Below are 20636 nucleotides of genomic sequence, written 5' to 3'. Positions count from 1 at the left end.
CATAAGGAGCACAGTGAGTGAGTAAACACAGACCCACAACACAGGCTGTGCTTTTTGGCCTGTTTTGCAGGTTATTCCATATGCACTCAACATAATGGCTATGCAAACAAAACCAATATTGCTTTAGAAAAACATCTCCAGTGATAAGTTTGTATTTACATATTTAATTCTCATTATGTAACGTTGAAAGCTGTGCCTATTCCTGATACCAGAACTAAAGATCAGTTTAAATGGCTGATGTTTGTGAGAGCCAAACTGTTCAAATAATGCTCAAAGAGTTATTGCAGGTGGTTATCTCCGCTTGTGGTTGATAAAGCTACCTGGAGTAACATCCAGCAGAGCAGTATCTGTTTGTGGGTTTGTGACATCTTCATGTTTCTTGGAAGGCAAGAGTTTAATCCTGTATGGAGACATCAGCCTGGACACCTGGGATGCCTGCCATTCACTCCTGGCTGTGGTGGGGAGACACAGGATACCTCTGTTCCTATGGACATGCCTATGGGAACTGGTGGAAGTGGGAAAAAACTTGCTCCACCACAGGAAAGAAAACTGAATATTCATTATTATGTATTATGATGTGCTTTGCAAGTTAAAATCAAGGCAAAATCCCTTGAGTCTATAATTGATCCTGGGTAGTGTTTTAAAGGCCTATTACCCAACTAAAATTACAGCTTTTTAAAAGTAGCTAAAGTACACTTGATATCACCACTCTATTTACAACGACAACAAGTAATTTTTGCAAAATTAGTGTTGTTTTCTACCTTGCTGAAACTCACAGACAAATTTGGCTTTTTATGTTGGGGTGTTTTTTCCAAAAGAAATTTTAAAAAGTGAGATATTAAATCTTGAACTTGAGGTTTTTCCCCCATATAATAAGCCCAGCCCTACTGTTATTATTAGTGAAGGCTTTGTCTTGCTTATTGAGAGAGGAGATTCTTAATAAGAAAATTACATTTTCTTCTATTGAGAAATAAAAAAGTCTGTTTTCTTTTTGTTAATATCTTGTTTATTTCCACATTCTTGTATATTGCTATGTTGATACTCTTGGAATTGAAACAAACTTTTAAAGGGAGTAAGGAATATTTTTCTTACTAGACTCTCTAGTAAAGAAAATAAAATTGTTCAGGCATTGTAGAAACAGAAATTAGCATTTTGTTAGAGATGAAAAATTCCAAAAATTCTTCATAAAGCTGTGGTGTAGTTTCTATTGGCATTAGGCTTTCTATAGTATCCATCTCAATGATGTGTCTTTAGAAAGACTTGATCCCATGTCAAACAGTTTTTGCTATATAAGGTAAAGATAAGGGATTTGCAGGGGATTACATAAACTGTGCTTCTTTGAGCACCCAACAGTAGTAGATCTGAGCAGCTGATGTAAATGTAAACATTACTCTTCTTCTGGGTGAACTTTGTCTTTAGGTCTTTTTCTTCATTTACATATCTAGGCAGAATGAATGTGTCAACTCAGATACTCAGTCTTACATTCAAAACTCTATCCTTTCAACTAATGTGTTCAGCATTTCTGTAGATCAAACACCAGATTTTCAAGCCTACCCCCAAAACAAGGAGAGTACATTTTCAAGAGTCAAGTGGAAAATTGTTTTCTTCATTTGAATCAGATGCCTTGGCAAAGGCAAAGAATAAAAGGAAAACTGGTAAGTAAGAATTGAGCTGAATAATCATTAGGCTTCCTACCTACTGAGTCTGTATCAGCAAGTGCCCTGGAGATTTCAGCTTCTCCCAGTCTTGATTCATTCTGAACCCAGATAGGTTCAGTGTGTGGACAGAGGCAGGAAATCCCACTGTGCAGCATCATACAGCATCAGAGTTGGAGCCTGGCCTGACTGTGCCACTTGGGCCCGTGGAATCATTAATTCTCTTCCCCTTCTCTCACACCCTCGCTTCCCAACACCCCCTGATCACATCCCACTCTTCTGTGCTGATTGCTTTCCAAATTAACAACAGTCACAGTATTTCCTTTCCCCAAGTCTTTGCTCAGATAATGAAATCCTTCATCCAAATTCAAGTCACTAGATGATTCTTATCACTTAAACTGCTTCCCCTTTAACTTCATGAAGTTAATTACAGCCCAAACAGTTAAATATGACCAGGCAGTAAGAAACTGGATTCATGGAGGCTTGAAACATTGAAACAATTTCAAACCATGATTAGAGCATGCTCCCAGTCATGTCAATAATAAGGAAGAAGTACAGTTCATAGCCTTATACAGACCAAGCACCTGAGAGCACCAGTCTCTGCTGCACCTTGCACATCTCAGGCAGGTGCACCACACTGTCAGCATCCTTGTGCCAGTGGTGCTAACACTGCTGTGGTTAGTGGGGAGAAGCCTGTTGCCTTTCCCTTGCCCACAGATTGCCCATGGGGTTACAGAGCTGTTGTGGGTACCTGGAGCTCAAGCATCTGGTAATGAAGGTGACTAGCTGCTTTAGAAGTGTAGTGCCATTGATAACAACTTGTATCTGGGTTTTCTTTCATGAAGCAGGATGCATAAAATCAATGCTTTTAAAGGTCAAAATAGAAAGATGATGTTGATGCAGTAACTATGAAACAGCATTTTAAATGCTGTAGAACAAAAAAGGAACATTTCAGTATGTACTGTAAGCCAATTTTGTACAGTCCCTGTCTGATCCTCTTGTTCCCAAGCTGCCTGTGTGTGGTAGGATCTTGGCTGAGAAATGTAGATCAGTTACTGCTGGTAAGAGGAGAGATTCATGTTAGATGCCTGGGTACCCCACCACCAGGGACCTGGAGTGCAGAACATGTCAGGCTTTTTCTTCATCTGAGGTGAAATTGTTTCTTGTAAAGGCTCTGCAGAGAAATGCTTACAAGCATGGATGTTTTGTTTTTTATCCTAAAAATAAATGAATTGGCTTCCATTTGTATTAATTAATCAGCTTTACTGATAAATTAAAGGTGTATGTCAGTGGCATTCTGCAGTGCTGAGAGCATGCTCTCACAGGGAGCAGGAGCACTAAAGCAGCAGTAGCCCAGCAGTGAATCTGGACTCTCATGGCCCACATGGCAGCAGGGCTGATTCATCTGGGCAGAGTGCTGTGCTCCACTGATTAATTGTCCCTATGCTCAGATTTCAGTGTGTATCTTTCTTACATGCAAAGCTACTTCATACTTCTGTGTTGTTCCTCAGGGCTCTTCTGCAGCTGTGGTCATACGGTGTCTATTACTATATGTCTATCGCTATATGACTATTACTATTACTATTACTGTTACACTTTATACTACTGTACCTCAAAAAAAAACCAAAAATGGCAGGCATCAGTCCTACTGTGTTGAGTAAATTGACTGTATCTCAACATACATACTGTTGCTAAACATGTTAAAAGATTAAATTATACTGCAAAATTGCTGTATAAATATTTGCTCTACTGATGCTCCAGCTGTGTATATGAATTGTTAAAATAATCAATACTGAAATAGGATTTTTCAGGGCTAATTATCTTTGCTAATTGTGTTTATTTGAAGAAATCCAGGAAAATTGTGTAAGAACTGGAGCAGTCCCCTGTTGATTTTGTACCTCTGCTCTGTATAGTGCTATACAGGAGACTTTTATATAGTATAGAAAAATGGTTGCATTTGGTGTTTGAAAGAAATATTGACTTGCTTTGTGTTTTTATATAGTTAGCTGGATGCATGCATATCTCTTGTTCACAACAAAATTTCCCACAAGTCCAGGAAGAGTTTTTCAGCAGAAGTAGGTTTTTTGGGACTGAGGAACCATGCACTGCCCTTCCAGCCATCCAGTTACACAGATTGGATAAATCTCCTTTAAATTGGTGATTATGTAGTGTGAATTGTATTAGTATTTCCTTGAAATACAACTCCACAAGAAATAAAGGATGTGACAGCTTTTTAGACCCTCTGTCACCTGTATTATCCCACCAGAATGACTGACCTTTAAATGATGATAAATTAGTTTCTGGCATTTCTGTTGTTGAGGCAGGCTGCAGTAAGAAGCCAGGTAGGTGTCTCAGTGGTCATACAGAGGCCACCTCCCTATAAATTACACCCTTCTCAGATCTGTTCTATGTTTCACAGTTCAGGCTAATCATTGACAGGGCTTTTACAATCACCAGCTTTTAGTGAGGCTTTGATAAGACACTCCAGCAGCTTGTGACAAATGAAAACGGTCTGCACGGCGTGGACTCCAGCAAAAGAATGGAATTTTTTCAGCATCAGTACAAGAAATCTGATTTTTAACACTGGCACTATAAACTGGCACAATGTGTGGCCAGCGACTGGAGAAGATTGTTGCTTTTTGGATGTTCGCTTTCGTAAGGATTGTTACTGGGCTTACTGGAGAGGGAAGATCTGTGTGGAGAAAGGACTCCCACTTCAGCCCTGTGAGCAAAACACAGATGTTTTTATATGACACTTTCCCCAAAGATTTTCTCTGGGGGGTAGGGACAGGAGCTTTCCAGGTGGAAGGCAGCTGGAGGAAGGACGGGAAGGGCTCCTCCATCTGGGACCGCTTCAGCCGCTCGGAGCTCAGGGACGCTGACAGCGCCGGCACCTCCAGTGACAGCTATACCCTGTTGGACAAAGATCTGTCTGCTCTGCAGTTTTTGGGAGTTACTTTTTACCAGTTTTCAATTTCATGGTCAAGGCTCTTCCCCACTGGAGTGGTGGCAGCTCCCAATGAAAAAGGACTTCAGTATTATAACACCCTTATTGATTCCTTACTCTACAGGAACATTGCCCCCGTGGTTACACTGTACCACTGGGACCTGCCCTTGATGCTGCAAGAAAAATTCGGGGGATGGAAAAATGAATCTGTAATAGATATCTTCAATGACTATGCCACGTTTTGCTTCCAGATCTTTGGGGATCGTGTTAAATATTGGATTACAATCCACAATCCCTATTTAATTGCTTGGCATGGGTATGGCACAGGTATTCATGCTCCAGGAGAGAGAGGGAAAATAAGAACTGTCTACTCAGTAGGACACAATTTGATCAAGGTACAGTATAATAAGATTATACAAATTGATCTTGCACTGCTCTGGGAAATAATAAGAGGAATTGGTCCTGTGATCAGTGTTTCTTTAAAAAATCACCTACTGTGAAAGAACCAACAAATAACCTTTAGCTAAGGCAGTCTTTCTATTAACCCTCATTTTGATCTTATTTCCTGTCACAACAGCTGACTCAATAATTATTTGTTTTAAAGTGCTTGTTTATTATTTTATTTAAATTAGTTTTTACATACAAATCCTAACTCTTAAAGAGCATTCTTTGTCCTTTACATTTAGTTAACACATTTGGCCATCCTGAAATGATTATTCTATTAGTTTAAAAGGAAGTTCATTTGTATTTGCATATTGAATCAACTCTACTGGCCATAGAGTATGTATATGTCAGTGTGATTTGTTCTAGCTTAGTAAGATCATATTGCAAAATTTTTGCTTCTAAACTAGCAAGGCTGGCACATCTTGAGTTTGGAAGAAAACAAATGTTCAGTACTTGAGAGTTTCAAATTATTTCCATGATGTACAGTGTTTTTTGCATCTGCCGTGCTCACAGTACTTTATGGAGCTGGTCTCTATCCCATCTCTGCAGCCAGTATAATCCCCCTGCTGAGACTATTCTTAACTGTCACAAAGAACATTTTTCTACAACTTGCCATACATCACACATGTAATTAACAAATAAATCTGAAAGGGCTAATCCTACAGAAAGAAGTATACATGTAGGGAAAAAAATTATTTGCCAGAGTAGTTAAAATATTCTGCAACTGCAAATTTTTGTATTTACCTCTGGCCTTGAATGTTCAGAACATCATTTTTCAAAAAGTCACACTGCAGTCAATAGAGGTTTTACACACAGAAAGGTTGTCAAGCATCCTGAGTCGCTAACTGATTTCAGACTTGGCTGAAGAATGATTTAACTATAAAGACTTGTGAAGCATCTCAAAGAAAACTGCTACCAAATCGTTCTTTCTATTTTCAAGTGCTATTTTATATAATGCATGTAAAATATATATAAATTTTCAATATTTCTTGCCTTCATTTCTGAGTGTCACAATCAAATGTGGAGTACCAACTAGGCAGTCTCTGCACTTTCTGTAATATCCATGTAAGCAGCACCCCACACACAGGGAATGTTATTCCTCTGCCAAAGAATCAATTGGATTTTCCAGGAAGGCAAGCACAGCTGGGTCTGATACACAAATTACTGACCTAATTTTCTTGTTCAATATTATTTGTCTCCAAGACTTGATTTGATAGTTGCTTCTTGCTCTAGAGCATAAAATAAACCACTTGGATGGAAGAGTTAAGGAGACTTTCAGCAGCACACAATCCTTTAGCTACCATTTTATTATCCATGGGCAGAAATTATTCTCCTGTGTACCCTTCTTACAACCCCATGAGCATTATCTAAAGTATTAGCAATTCTCTCCTATACTACTGTAAAATTTCTGAAGATTCTAGATTTGAGATCAATGAAAAATCTCAAATTTGTAGTAAAATATTTGAGGAACTGGAGTTTTCTGGTTAGGGTTAGGGATGGAATGGAAACTCTTGAGTTACCAGTCGATATCAGTCAACTCTTCTTGTCTCTAGACATAATAATTTATTTCTCTTGATAAACTGTAATGCCAGCCAGCCATTCCACAGAAATCACATCTGGTACTGGATATTCAAAGCCAACTACCCAGAATGTTTCTCAAAGATTTTTGTGCAAGTTTAAATGTCCGGTCCATTTTGCATTGTTGACAATACAGTATTAATAGAATGTATTGAGGCACAATCAGGATTCATGTGTTGTGAAATATCTCTCCTTTGAGAATCAAGAAAAATTATAAGATTCTCCTTTTAAAGATATTTCACATGGGTTTTTATTTCATGACTGGTGTATACTGGTGTGTTTCTCAGACATTGTATTATGGCTACCTTCTAATTTCCCGCTGCAAATGAAAACCATTATCCCAAAAAGAAAAGATCAGCCAAATGTCAGGTTTTGGCAGTGTGAGGCAAAGCCTTGAAAAGATTGCCATTTATGTCATCAGCTTTAGGAAGAACCACACTCTTGTCCATGTCAAGGCTTCATTTTTGGACAGGCTGTTGACAGACCTGGTCCTCAATGCCACCCTGTGCACAAACCAGGTCCATCCATTAAATATACAGAGCAGGAAAAACAGGTCTGTAATGCTGAAATGGAGCTAATCTGGCCAGCACACTGTTGCACAGCAATTTGCTGAAAATCATTCTCAAACCTTTTTGTAGTATCTTTGGAGAAATTAAATGAAGCTCTTGCACGAATCCTACTTTTAGTTTAATTTCCTTGTGTATCATTGCAGTCGTGGTGTTATCAGAACTAATCACAGTTTATATAAAGGAGTGCTTTTTTGTGATTTATCAATCATAATCTGAAGCCAAGTTTAATAGAATCACAAAAACAATATAACAAACCACAAACCTCAGCTTTTTTGGACTTTGGATTATTTTATTGTAAGAACAGTTTGAAAGTTGCTGGAGATTTTTGTGTACCTTGAAAAGGGCTGGAGAAATTCCTCTTAGTTTTAAACTCATCAATTTTATTGCTTTCAAAAGCAATATAGTGTCTTAAAACCCAAGTAATTGACTGGTATATCAAAAAGTTAATAGAATACCAGGTTGGAAGAGGACCTCAAGGATCATCTCCATAATGAGATACATTTTAGAACTGATTAAAAAATTATCTGCTTCCATGAATGAATTCATGTAGGTAACTAGGGAGACGATCATATTAGGGCTTTCCTACAAAAGTAAGGTTGGTCTGTCTTCATCCAGCCCCAGAGCTCTGTGTGTTGGCTGGCACAAGGCATTGCTGATGCTGAATCACCTCAATGCCCCAGACACATCTGCTTAAGAGACAGCCCTGCCTTTTTATGGGCCTTGCTATTCAAGATCTGTAAAGAGAGGTAGTGAATGTAGGATCAGAGGCTGATAAGCAGGGTGCTTAGGAGATCAACATTGAGAAAATAATTCAGAAGAAGAATTTCAAATATGAGTTTTAAAAAAATTTAATTTAAAAAAACCTAACTTGCATGTTACTATGTATTCTGTTCATACTCAGAGGGTAATCATTGCCACTGACCACTTCAAAGGACTCACTACTACCTCTACACAAATTAATAGGGAATCTGAACTTTGATGCTTATTAATTGTAAATTGCTAAGAGATTCTCTTAGATAAATCTCTCTTGAGAGATATGGCTTTAGGGTGGACACCAGAATCATCTGTGCTTGTAAATGTCTTTGCTGGAAGATTTTTCAAATAGTCGTAGCCATCAGTGATGATGTAAAATTCAGCACTGATTCATAGTTTTTTGATGATTTGTTATTTTCAGGTTAGCTTTCTTAGATTTCTTGGTAATCATTAGGGAAAACACAATCCAAATGCAGGACAGTTAACATACAACAAATTATGATAGCAAAGCCTCAGTCCTTCATAACACCCTCTAAAGAAGTGTAGTCACCTGCACCTTGAGGTGTAGGTAATCCTTCGCAAGGATTGAGAGTCAATTTGCAAAAGAAAGGGTTTAGGTCTACTTTAGCTCTACTGACTATGGGGCATCTTTACCACAGACCAAAAAAACCCTTAACAGAAATACACTTTCCAAATAAGCCACACAGCCCTGCCCTTCTTCTGAACTGTATCACCATCAGACTATATTCTAGTTCTTCGTGGTTTAAACACCAAACAAGTAAACAAAAGGCCCAAATAATTTTATTATCATTTTTTCAATTCTAAATTTTCTAAATATTCTTGACTTCCAGCACACTAAAATAACTCCATATACCCTTGGCATTGTTTTGTTATACTCATTGCTGTTCAAAGAAAAATTGCTTGACTAAAGTATCTTAAGGATTTGAAAGTATTGCTCTACTGAAAGCTCTTTGCATGTGCATATGTTAAATTACAGGATCAGAATTTCAAGGAGTATGAGAATGTTTCAAAAAGAGAGAAGAACAAATACTGCTGTCTTCAGTTTATTAAGTTGACTTTTCTAGCCTTTTACAGGGTTAGTACTAACTGACATAGCACTCTCTGTGACTTTCAAGACTAAAGAATATTTTCTACATTTATACCAGGAAAATATGCTGAAATTAATGAGTCATACGTATCTAGAATAAATACCCAATATTGATCCTCCTTTAACTGTGTATTTAGCCTTGACATTTGTCCTTGCTCTAACAAGGAAAGTGAAAGATTAGGGATTAAACTCTAACTGAAAAAAGATTAGTCAAGATTTACTGAAAACACCCAATTTGATGTATGATACAGCTTTTAAATTGATGTTTGTTTCATATCTGGTCTTAAAAAACAATTTCTATAAATCAGCTGATTCCATCAACAATAGTTTGCATTTCTGTCTGTGAATGTTAAGCTTCTTTACAGATAATTAACAACTCAAATCAGATTTGTAGGCAACTATGTCTGTAAAACCCTTACTGTAGATTGTGAGAAATTTTCTACAGTAAGAGTTAATCCTCAGAATTCAGTCACCAGTGATACATACAAATTTGTATATGAGGATTTTATCTTGACTCATATTAAATGTACTTATTTATAATTGAGGTCTACTCCTCTGGAGTTTTACCTGGGGCTGTATCCTCTACCATACACATTCTTTTTAATAGTAATTTTATTTTCTTCTAATCACCTCCTGAAGATGTGTATGAATACAATGAGAGATTCTTGGCTTTTACATGTCAATATCATATTCTAATTAGCTGGGGTTTTGGCAGTTTTTCTCCACTTCACCTAGAAAAGTGTGATTGCTATGATTTACCTGGTGCTGTTGTCATGGTACTTGGCACTGTGCATCAGACAGCTGAGTGCAGGGCGGGTTTCTTGTTAAGCCAGTGCAGCCATATGCCTCTAATTCAACAGTGGTGTCTGTGGGCTTTGTCTGCAGAAAAACTCTGCAAACCAGGTGAGAAAACCCTCGGGGCAGAGCACAGAGTGAGCCTGGCCCCAGCAGCCCCCCAAGCTGGAGGGACTTTCAGGAGAGGACAGTGAGGACAGCTGAGGAGATGGCGCTGGCCACTTAAATTTTCTGATGACGCTACTAAGAAATCGATTTTATAATACTTTAGTTCTATCTTGCAATTTGCCTCAAGTGTCCATTTTTGCTGGCTTCCCTCTTCAGCTACAGAAGCTGCATTTCAAAGGTTAGTGTCACTTTATCAGTATTTTCAAAGACAGACTTTGAACAAATGTTACGAGCATGACCTTAGAAACCATAAACAACTGACACACAAAATTTCACAAACTCTGATTCTTTGGTATCCCCCAGCTTAAACAAATACCTATCTGACATCAGGCCTTCTGGAGTTTTTTTTTTAACTGTCAAGGCTGTGTGTTTCTAGATAAATTAACAGAAATTATTGTCAAAGGCAAGCAATGCTGTTTGGCTTAGAAATGATGACAATCTAAGTCAGCACTCAGTGTTTCACAATGTTTTTCTCTGGGTGCAAACTATTATTTTCTTTCCAGCTTAAGAGTTTAATGCCACACTTCAGGCATGAGGTAAACTCTGAGTTACTTGTCAACTCTTCAGCTGGGAGAGCCAGCTCCCCTCCCCTGTGTCACATCACCTGATGTGATTCACGATGCAGTCCAGGGTCACTCCTCTCTGACCAGCCTGTCCTGTTTCCTTACAGGGCTTTGACAATGCTAGTGGCTCCTCAGCCTCCCATGTATTTCTGGTTTTGTGTAAACTTTGTCTGCTGTATACCCTTATTTGAAGCTATTGTGACGTGTAATAACAACACACTTACTAAAACATTATGAAAATAATAAAATCAGTATTAAGATGTGATACAGTTCAGTGGCCATTTCAAAGAAGAAATTAACTAAAATCCTGAACAAAATTCACATTTGGGTTCAAACGTCACAGCTGGGTCCTTTGCCCAAGTTTTTACATTTAGGGATTGTGCAAATATCAAAGCTTGAACACTTGCTCATATGACTAGGCCAAAATAAAACAACTAAATCCCAAGAAGAGGGATGGGGTGGATGTGGTTTGATCAGAGTAAGTCCAGGTAACCCTCGGAGCACAGAGCAGTTAGTAGCACAGAGTCACCACTGACAAATGAAATATCATATGAGATGCATCTTTGATAGAATAATTGTAAAGATGGTTTGAAATTTTAACCATATCAGGAATCACCGTTTGACAGAGAAAGACTGGCTACATCCCAGAGTTCAAATCCCCTTGTTAGAGCTGTTCCAAAGTGTCTGTGTAACAACAGCTCTTCTCATCCTTGCTAGGATCTCCCCTGAAATTTAGACATGTGTTAAAAGGCAAAAAAGCCACAGCCCTAAGGTGTCATAGGACATGAATTACTGAGCATTGCCCTCATTCCAAGGAGCCTTGCAGGGGGACAGTGATTGCCCATTAAACTGTGCAGGGTAATTCATGTGCCTTAACTGATGCTTCCATAGAAGCCTGCAGTGACTCAGATGGAGCTACCTGCCTCTCTGGCTGCCAACCCACAGAGACTTGTTAGAGTTACAATTTAATGCTATTTTTCTCTCATCAGGCTCATGCAAAAGTTTGGCATACCTACAAAGAACACTTTGAACCCTACCAGAAGGGGATGATATCCATAGTGCTAGGATCCCACTGGATTGAGCCTAACAAATTGGAAGATGAGTTGGACATTTCTAAATGTCAGAAGTCCATGGAGAGAGTACTTGGATGGTTTGCTAAACCCATCCATGGGGATGGGGATTATCCAGAAGAACTGAAAAATGAATTCTTATTTCTGCCACACTTTACTGAAGATGAAAAAAACTACATCAAGGGAACAGCTGACTTCTTTGCATTTTCCTTCGGTCCTAGTAACTTTAAACCTCCAAACACTCTACCAAAAATGGGACAAAATTTGTCACTCGATTTGAGGGAAGTACTGAACTGGATTAAACTGGAATACAACAGTCCTCGAATCTTGATTGCAGAGAATGGGTGGTTCACTGACAGCCACGTGAAAACAGATGACACCACAGCCATCTATATGATGAAAAACTTCATTAATAAGGTTTTACAAGGTTTGTACAGAAATTACTTGTTGGATTTTTCAGAGAGCACTTTTGATTTTTTGATATTTAGCTCTGTAATAATTTAGTCCTTTTTTTAAATGAGATAATGGCAACAAAGTTAATCATTAATTATTTATACTGCATGAGTACAAGTCATGGATCAGGATCTACTCGTGCTAGGTGTTGTACAAACAGAAAAACCCATAGTCCCTGTCCCAGAAAGCTAAAGTCCAACATCTGCATTGGGTTAGGCTTGGTTAGGGTTAGGGCTTCCATACTGAAACTATTACTCCTGCAGGACTCTAAGACTCCACCTATAGTAGGTACAGAAAAACCTTGAGATCTTCTGTGAATGTCACCTCTGCTGACATAAGGACCTTAGTTAACTCCTGACTTTTCCTACCTTTAGCCCTTTGTTTCTGCCCCAGACCTTCCCCTTATTTTTCAGGGTGCTTTTCTCATCCTCACTCTAACACTCAGTCAGGATCCTGACCTGTTTCTGCCTTCTCCTTTCACTGTCCCCCCCGCAGACAGTGCTACAAACATACTCTCACTCTGATCCACCAGATCTCTACCTGTCACCTGCCTAACTTTTAATTTTCTTTACATAAAGCATACATAAAATAGTAATTTTGCCCATACCCATTTAAACAGCCACAAAATCTCAGCATGCACCATCTCAAGTGCCACAGCATCTTTTGCTCTGACAATTAAACTTACCCCCATATATTCAATATGTTTCTACAAACAAAAATGTTCTCAGTTGTCACTTGCTCCCATTAGATGTCTGCTCCCATTTGTTCAACCTTCCTCAGTGCAGACACCAAGTACTCATCTTTACTTGCCAGGCCATTCTAGCTTATCTCTTTATCCTCTACATCATTCTCTGCCTCTGCATTTTGCAATGGGTATTTTCAGACATTTTTGTACTTTCTCCCATGGTTTCTCTGATTTAGAAGTTGCCTTCTTTGAATATACTTGCCACTGTATTGCTTTGTTACATTTCCTCATCTCCTTTCCAGTATTCTGCTCTTGTCTATCAGCTTCCCATACACTCACATTGAAAGCTCTTGGGCTTTCTGATTTCATCAGGCAACTAGAAAAACATCCAGCCTGTGCTGCTGAGTACCTTGGAACTCTGCTACATCAAGACATGCACTGTGCAAAACTGCTTTCTTTGCAGCCTGGTGTGACTAGGGCAAGGAAGTTCAGTGGAAATACAGAATGATGCAAAATTATATGTCCTGAGAAAATGGAGCTAAATGATATTGGGAAAGAATAAACTAGAAAACTTAATCTTTGTTCCTTGGCTTACTGGTGTGGTGGACTACGTGTGCTAAAATATGGCTTGTCCACCTGTCTGTGTCAAATCCTCAGGTAGGCTGGACAAACCCTACTTGGTCATTGCTTTCCCTAGGTCATTCCAGCCCTTATAAGGTTAACATGAGGAGTTATCCAGTGTTATTTCGTAGTTTTAAGGTGGTGACAGGCAGTGAACATGACTGACCATGGAGTTTGGACTTTTCCTTGCAGGCTGCCAGCTGGCACAAGCCTGCAGGGGTGAAAAGCCTTGTGGTTAGCTGGTGCCTGCTGAGCAGCTGCTCTGCAGGCCCTGCTGCCCTTCCTGAAGAGTCAGGGTCCACATCTGAGAAAGCAGTTGTGTTGTCATCCTTCTTATATATTACATATAAAAGATCATATGTAAACTCCTTTGCAAGAGGGACAATAAGATTGCCTGAAGAAATCAGCATGCACTGCATCCATTTTGTGACTAAATCAGTCTCTGGGTTGCTCTGCCCTACTTTTCTAAAGTCATTAACAGTCCCATGCCAACAAAATAGATTTTTCAATTTACAAGCTGAGTAGACATTCCCATGAGCTTGCAGACATCTTTCAAATAAAGGTGGAGAGTTTTAGCTTCATGACAAAGTTACAAACCAGATCAACTGTTGCTCCCTTTATTTTGACTCATGATTCTCCAATTTTACTGGTATTATTGTACTGGCAAATTGTCAAATGCAACTTCAAACATGGATGTGGTATAATATTTCTTGTTTGGTCAGAGCAAAATTAAAAAATCCTACAGTAATTTAATTTCTTAAGGACACCTTAATTTCTTAGTGACACCTTTTTTTTTTTTAGTAAATAAAGACTAAGATATATACATCAGTTTTGCAATGATTTACAGTGTGTCAATACAAACATTGAGAAGACACACAAGATTTTCAAAATAAATAGCCCTTTCTCATAAATATCCCTTATATATGTTAGAGTTACTATGGATGTTACCTTCTCTTTTGCAGCTATTAAATACGACAACATAGATGTGTTTGGTTACACAGCCTGGTCCCTCCTTGATGGCTTTGAATGGCAGCATGCTTACAACATCAGGCGTGGATTATTTTATGTAGATTTCAAAAGCAAAAAAAAGGAAAGGATTCCCAAGTCATCTGCACTTTATTATAAACAAATCATACAAGAAAATGGCTTCTTCCCAAAGGATTCCACCCCAAATTTGCAAGCTCAGTTCTCCTGTGACTTCTCCTGGGGTATCACCGAGTCTGTTCTCAAGGTAAACATAAAATATTAAGCGGATCACTGGCAACAGAGTGATCAGCAGCTCCCTGAACAAATGACCATACACAGCACCTTGCATTCCAGAATTCTAGTGCACACTGCCAACAGAAGTTTAACCATAATTGCATTGGTCCAATTTCCTGTGTTTCCAGGTTTTCAGGTGAGCTGGGCACAGAGTGCTGGCTACTGCTGCAGCAGCAGGCCCTGCTGCAGGAACCCTTCCAAGCGTGGCCCTCCCTCTGCTTGTGTCTCCATGTGGCAGATCAGATGAGGAAATTTAAACCAAGAAGTTGATCCAACCAATTGTTACTGGGTTATTTTTCAACCAGGAGTTTCAAAATCCAGTTTGCAGTGTGGCCATAGGGATGCTTGTGAAGGTCTGATGGAGATAGTGACAAAGGGCAGGGACAAGGTGATTATGCTGGTGGCAGCAGAAAGATCTGCAGGCTCCAGGTCTTGTCTACAGCAAAAACACATTCCTGGGTTAGGCCTGGCTCTGAGTGCCACTCAGACAAGTGGGTAAGAAGCCGTTCTTTAAAAAGACACCTAGCACAGGTGAAGATAGCCAGCCCTGAGGTTTTACCATCTGAGCTCACATTAGAAAACAGATCATACAACCTTTTGTCCAAACTGGCTCCCACAGGACCTATTTATACTTTATTTATCTTCTATTTCTGCTTTAAACTTAGTAAATAAGCTAACTGTATGTATGGGCAGGTTGGGATACCCTTCTTGTCATTGCACACAGACAGTCCCATGACAAATATGAGCCTCAAAAACTAACACCAAAATCCCATAATTTAACCTAATGACTGACAACCGTAGCAGAAGAAAAAGTCAAGCTTCTATGTATCTTGTTAATATGCAGCACAAAAAAATACATTTCCTTTGAAAAAAAAGCAATCTAAATATTTTAAACTTTACTTTGAAACCTAGAAAAAGCATTTAAAAATTGGAATATTAAAAAATGTTTTATTCTGAACTTTTTTAACTAATAGGAAATAGAAAAGAGATAACTAAATGCTACAAGCTGTTCGTGTCAGATAAGTATGCCTCAATTTCACAAGGTTGATCACAGCAGCAGTGCCAAAATCATCCCTGCCTGCCTCTGGTGCTTGTTCTCACCAGCTGCTCTCCAGGCAGCTGCCTGAGAACTGCTGTGTGCATGACCAGAGTGAACTCGATCAGGGAGAGCTATCTCTCTGAAAACATGTCATGTAGGCTGGTGGCAGGGCAAATGCCCATGTGTAATTGAAAAAAGTGAAATTTTGATGTTTTTCATAGGGAAAGAAATTATAAGATGACCACTAGCACATAGCCCATATAGGTGAGTTGGTTATCCTCTTTCCCCTGGAGCATTTAAGCAGGGACTTCTGACATCCACCACTAATTGATAGCTAAACGCAGGCAGAAATGCAAATTACAAGCAGATATTATGTTCATTTAATTAAAACCCATTGTAACGTACTTTTATTTTCACAGGCAGAATCGGCAGCTTCCTCACCACAGTTCTGTGATTCCAGCTTGTACCTCTGGAATGTCACAGGAGATGGGCTTCTGCACAAAGTTGAAGGGGTAAAGCTAAAAACCCGACCAGCACAGTGCACAGATTTTGTCAGTATTAAAAAGCAACTGGATCTCCTGGAAAAAATGAAAGTCACCCATTATAGATTTGCACTTGACTGGTCACTAATTTTACCCAACGGAGATTTGTCAGTGGTCAACAGGCAAGTTCTTAGGTATTACAGATGTGTGATTAGTGAAGCCCTGAAACTGAACATTCAGTCCATGGTCACCTTGTATTATCCAACTCACACCTACCTGGGCCTGCCGGGTCCTTTGCTGCAGACAGGAGGATGGTTGAACCAATCCACGGCCCACGCTTTTCAAGAGTACGCAGCTTTGTGCTTTAGGGAGCTTGGTGATTTGGTTAAACTGTGGATTACAATAAACGAGCCAAACCAGCTAAGCAATGTCTACAAGAGGAGCAGCAATGACACCTATCGGGCAGCACACAATTTGTTACTAGCACACGCCATGGCCTGGAGAACGTACGACGAGCGGTACCGGCCCTCTCAGTACGGCAAAGTGTCCCTGTCCCTGCATTCCGACTGGGCTGAGCCTGCCAACCCCTTCTTTGAATCTCACTCAAAAGCTGCCAACAGGTTTCTTCAGTTTGAAATAGGCTGGTTTGCCAATCCCATATTTAAGACTGGGGACTATCCAGCTACTATGAGGGAATACATCACCTTTAAAAACAGAAAAGGCCTTTCATATACTTTGTTGCCATCTTTCACAAGTGAGGAAAAGCAGCTTGTCAAAGGTGCAGCTGACTTTTATGCACTGAATCATTTCACTACCAGATTTGTGATTGATGAACCTCAGAATGGAAGCCAGTATGAATTTGATTGTGACATTCAATTTCTGCAGGATATCACCTGCCTGAGCTCCCCTTCTCGTCTGGCAGTGGTGCCCTGGGGAATGCGCAAAGTTCTCAGGTGGATCAAAAAAACTTATGGTGACATCGACATTTACATCACAGCAAATGGAATAGATGACTCGTCCTTGGACAATGATGAGCTTCGGAATTATTACTTGGACAAATACATACAAGAGGTTTTAAAAGGTGAGTACATGACAGATTCAAGTTCCCCAGGGCCATTTCCATGGTTCAGAGCCAGGCACAGCTAAGTCTCGCCCTGGACAGAGCGAGCAGTCCTGGCTCAGATGCAGGAGCCAGCAGCACTGAGCCCCCTGAGGGGCCCAACTCTGCAGTCACACTCGGGGCAGCTATGACACAAAGGAATGGCATCAAGCGCCTTGCACAAAATGCAGCTACAGCTGCCTCCAGTTTAAACCATGAGAGAAGCTCTCTGGGCATGCACATACAGCAGAGTAGTTACTCAGAAATTATTAGGAAGTGGCACTTCAGCCCAACAACTCCCAAGAAATAAAGTTTCTATTCTCCAAAGAAAGGCAGAGCCTCCTTGCTTGCTGAACTAGTCATTGGACAGGAAAGTGCAAGCAAATCCACAACAACCTAGGGGGACATACAGAAGAAATACAGCAGGGCACCAGCAGCACCAGCTGCTGTTGAAGGGAAAGTCCAACTCTGGTTCTTGTTCCACTCCTTGTTTTCTCCTGGGCACATATGGAAATCTACTTGTTCACTTTAGAGAAAAACTAGTAAAAGTTATGGAGGTAGGGGACAAAACCATTCAAGGCAATGATCTTGAGCAGCAGCTTATTGTATGAGAAATGCTGCAGGGACCTCACCCCTCCCCTCCCTCTTCCCCCAACCAATCATTAAAGAAAAGCAGTGGGACACAGGCTACCAGCAAGGCCTTGGTTCCTGACCCATACAGGCAAAATGAGATGTGCAATACATCCCTGCCCTCACTGTTCCCTACTGGTGAGCATTAGAGAGAACCTGATCAGGACACGGGGGGTTCAAAAGCTTTTCTGAGGTAACTGACATCAAACACAGTCTAGGGATCCTGGTTTCTCCACTTGAGGAGTTAATAAAAATGAAACAAATCTTACCCACGGCTAAGCATGCCTTAAGATTACTTTTAGACACCAAGAAAAAAGTCTTCTCTCTCCAGTGCTTAGCCCTCTTAGTTACTACAGGACTAATGTAGTGATGATTATGAGCATTTGCTGATTTATTTTCCATGCTAATTTCATACTGCAAACAAACCAATACGGTACTAAAGGAATTAAGTTATTAAATGTTTACATGTTCTTAGTCTGGGTCACATTCCCAACTATGCTCGCTGATTGCACATGACTTCAAGGCCTGCTATTTTTAAGTATTCTCACCCAGCACTTGGGTGCAGCAGTGTAACACAGAGCCATGCATGCTGAGGGATGAGCAGCTGAGCTTGGAGCAGGGCAGGAATTCTTGGAAAGCTTCTCTCAAGGCACTTATGGGCAGCTGCTCCCAAGTCATTGCAGCTGGCTCCAGTTAAGAGCAGCATCTAGCTTTTCCCAGAACAGAACAAACTCCCAGCTCCAACCCTGTACAAATCCAGTTTTCATGGGGTAGGTCCAAAATTATAAGGACTTTTTAAAACAGTAATGCACTGTTCCTATGTAATTGAGACAACTGAGTATTAGAAGCAGAAATATTTTATGAAGTACACTTTTCAAATTTCTAACAATTTGAAATCTCAAATCTTACCAGAAAGTATGCAGGTTTTACTTGAAATGTAACCTTTCATTAACACTTTGTTTTGGTTTCTTTTCCTTCTCAGCCTACTACATTGACAAAGTCAAGATTAAAGGCTACTATGCGTTTAAGCTGACTGAAGAAAAATCTAAACCCAGATTTGGATTCTTCACTTCAGATTCAAAAGAAAAGCCTTCAGTAAGATTTTACAACAGCCTGATAAGCAACAATGGCTTCCCTGATGACCACTCAGTCTGTGGCCCCTCTAGCCACGAAAAGCAGTGTAGCTTCTGCTTGTTTGTTTCTCAGAAGAAGCCGTTAATATTCTTTGCCTGCTGCCTCTTCTCTACCCTCAGTTTGCTTTTAGCCATTATTTTTTTTCACAAAAGAAAAAGAAGGAAACGTTTTAAGGCAAAAAGCATCAAATGCATCTGTGTCTCATTTTAGAAGGGGGCACAAGCCACTTTCAGTGAGATCCATCACTGCATTCTACAGTGGACAATACCACTCAGACAACTGTGGAAAAACACTGAGTCACTCCAGCCACACACACCAGCATTTCATTCAAAAACAAAGTTATCACATCCACAGGAAGAAGAGCCATGGCACTTGTTTCTAGTGAAACTACTTTTATCCACCTACTCTACCTAGAAGACAACTTCATCTGTTAAAAAAAAATTATGACCCTCCTGTGCCTTGGAATAACCTTTAAAACAGCTTTACTTGCAAAGAGCAACTTTTGAGAACTGATGTGCACCTTTCTACGTCTTGTGATGTGTATTCATGTTATGAGTGTTGTTCAGCATGAAACTGAAGCTGTTAGGGTTTAGAAGTGTAATTAAACCCCACAAACCTTCAACCAAGTACACCAGGAATGAAATGCACCAGGCCAGCTTCTGAAGATACCCCTAAAAGAACAAAACCAAGTTAACTCCATTATTGACCAAGAGATATCCCTTACAGATTGGGTGAAGTAGTTTTAAGCAAATGTAACTGGAGACAAAACCATATGCAATCACTATTTTTTATCTCCAAAATGGGGCAGCCATAAAATTTTTACTAGCAGAGAACATCTAAATAAATAGTAAATTGCACTTGTCATTATACAAGTGGATCTTTGGGCAGTTTTTGGAATTTTTTAACATGTGGGATGCTTTAGCAACTTGTTGCCAAGTATGTTTCTGCACTATCCCAGTATTTTATATACTTTTTCCAAACTGAATGGAGCAAGTGACAATGTGGATTTTACTACTGCACAGACAGTACAACCACCCAGTTAGATGTTGCTACATAGCAAGATTAGCAGTGAAGAAACCAAGATGTATCCCCAGATAACAAATCACTGCTGATGAAACTCAACAATACACTCTGATTGAGCTTTGAGGTCAAGTCCCTTGTTTTCTTAAGTGAGCAATAAAAATAAAGCATTGTATTTTCAGACTACTGCTTCTATCTATGTGAGTTTAAATGGTCTTACAAATCTTGTTCTACTGATTTCAGTTTTGTTTTTCATCTACTTCAGATTCTATCACCAAAAGTCTGAGGCTTGAGAAAAGATGTGAAAGAACACTGGTCTCCCCTGTGAGAAAAATGCTTTTATTATTTCTTAATGCTGTGATTCAAAAATGCCACTTCATAACTTTGTCACAGAAAGATCACGGTAGCACAGCCTACACATTGCCCTACCAGTCTCTGAGCACGTTCATTCAGTCTGAATGAAGTCCCATGGTTTGAAAACACATTGGTAGGGAGGACCCACTGTGCAATCTGCTTCTCTGAAAGCCATCAGGTTCATGCAATCACCATTTAGTTCTTAAAAA

The 20636-nt window shown here is 39.7% G+C and overlaps 1 protein-coding gene across 1 annotated transcript; it reads left to right on the top strand.

Annotated features, from left to right (window-relative positions):
- The first annotated feature begins 4259 nt into the window (after positions 1 to 4259).
- KLB (klotho beta) lies at positions 4260 to 19263 on the top strand. Its single transcript, XM_058804192.1, has 5 exons — positions 4260 to 4997; positions 11570 to 12077; positions 14372 to 14640; positions 16128 to 17271; positions 18902 to 19263. The coding sequence occupies exons 1-5, from the start codon at positions 4260 to 4262 to the stop codon at positions 19261 to 19263; spliced, it is 3021 nt and encodes a 1006-aa protein (XP_058660175.1).
- Positions 19264 to 20636: the final 1373 nt, after the last annotated feature.

The sequence above is a fragment of the Ammospiza caudacuta genome, chromosome 4 (genome assembly GCF_027887145.1).
Source record: "Ammospiza caudacuta isolate bAmmCau1 chromosome 4, bAmmCau1.pri, whole genome shotgun sequence".
NCBI classification, from domain to species: Eukaryota; Metazoa; Chordata; class Aves; order Passeriformes; family Passerellidae; genus Ammospiza; species Ammospiza caudacuta.
The sequence above is the reverse complement of the archived record's forward strand: the minus strand, read 5'-3'. Positions and strand labels throughout refer to the sequence as shown.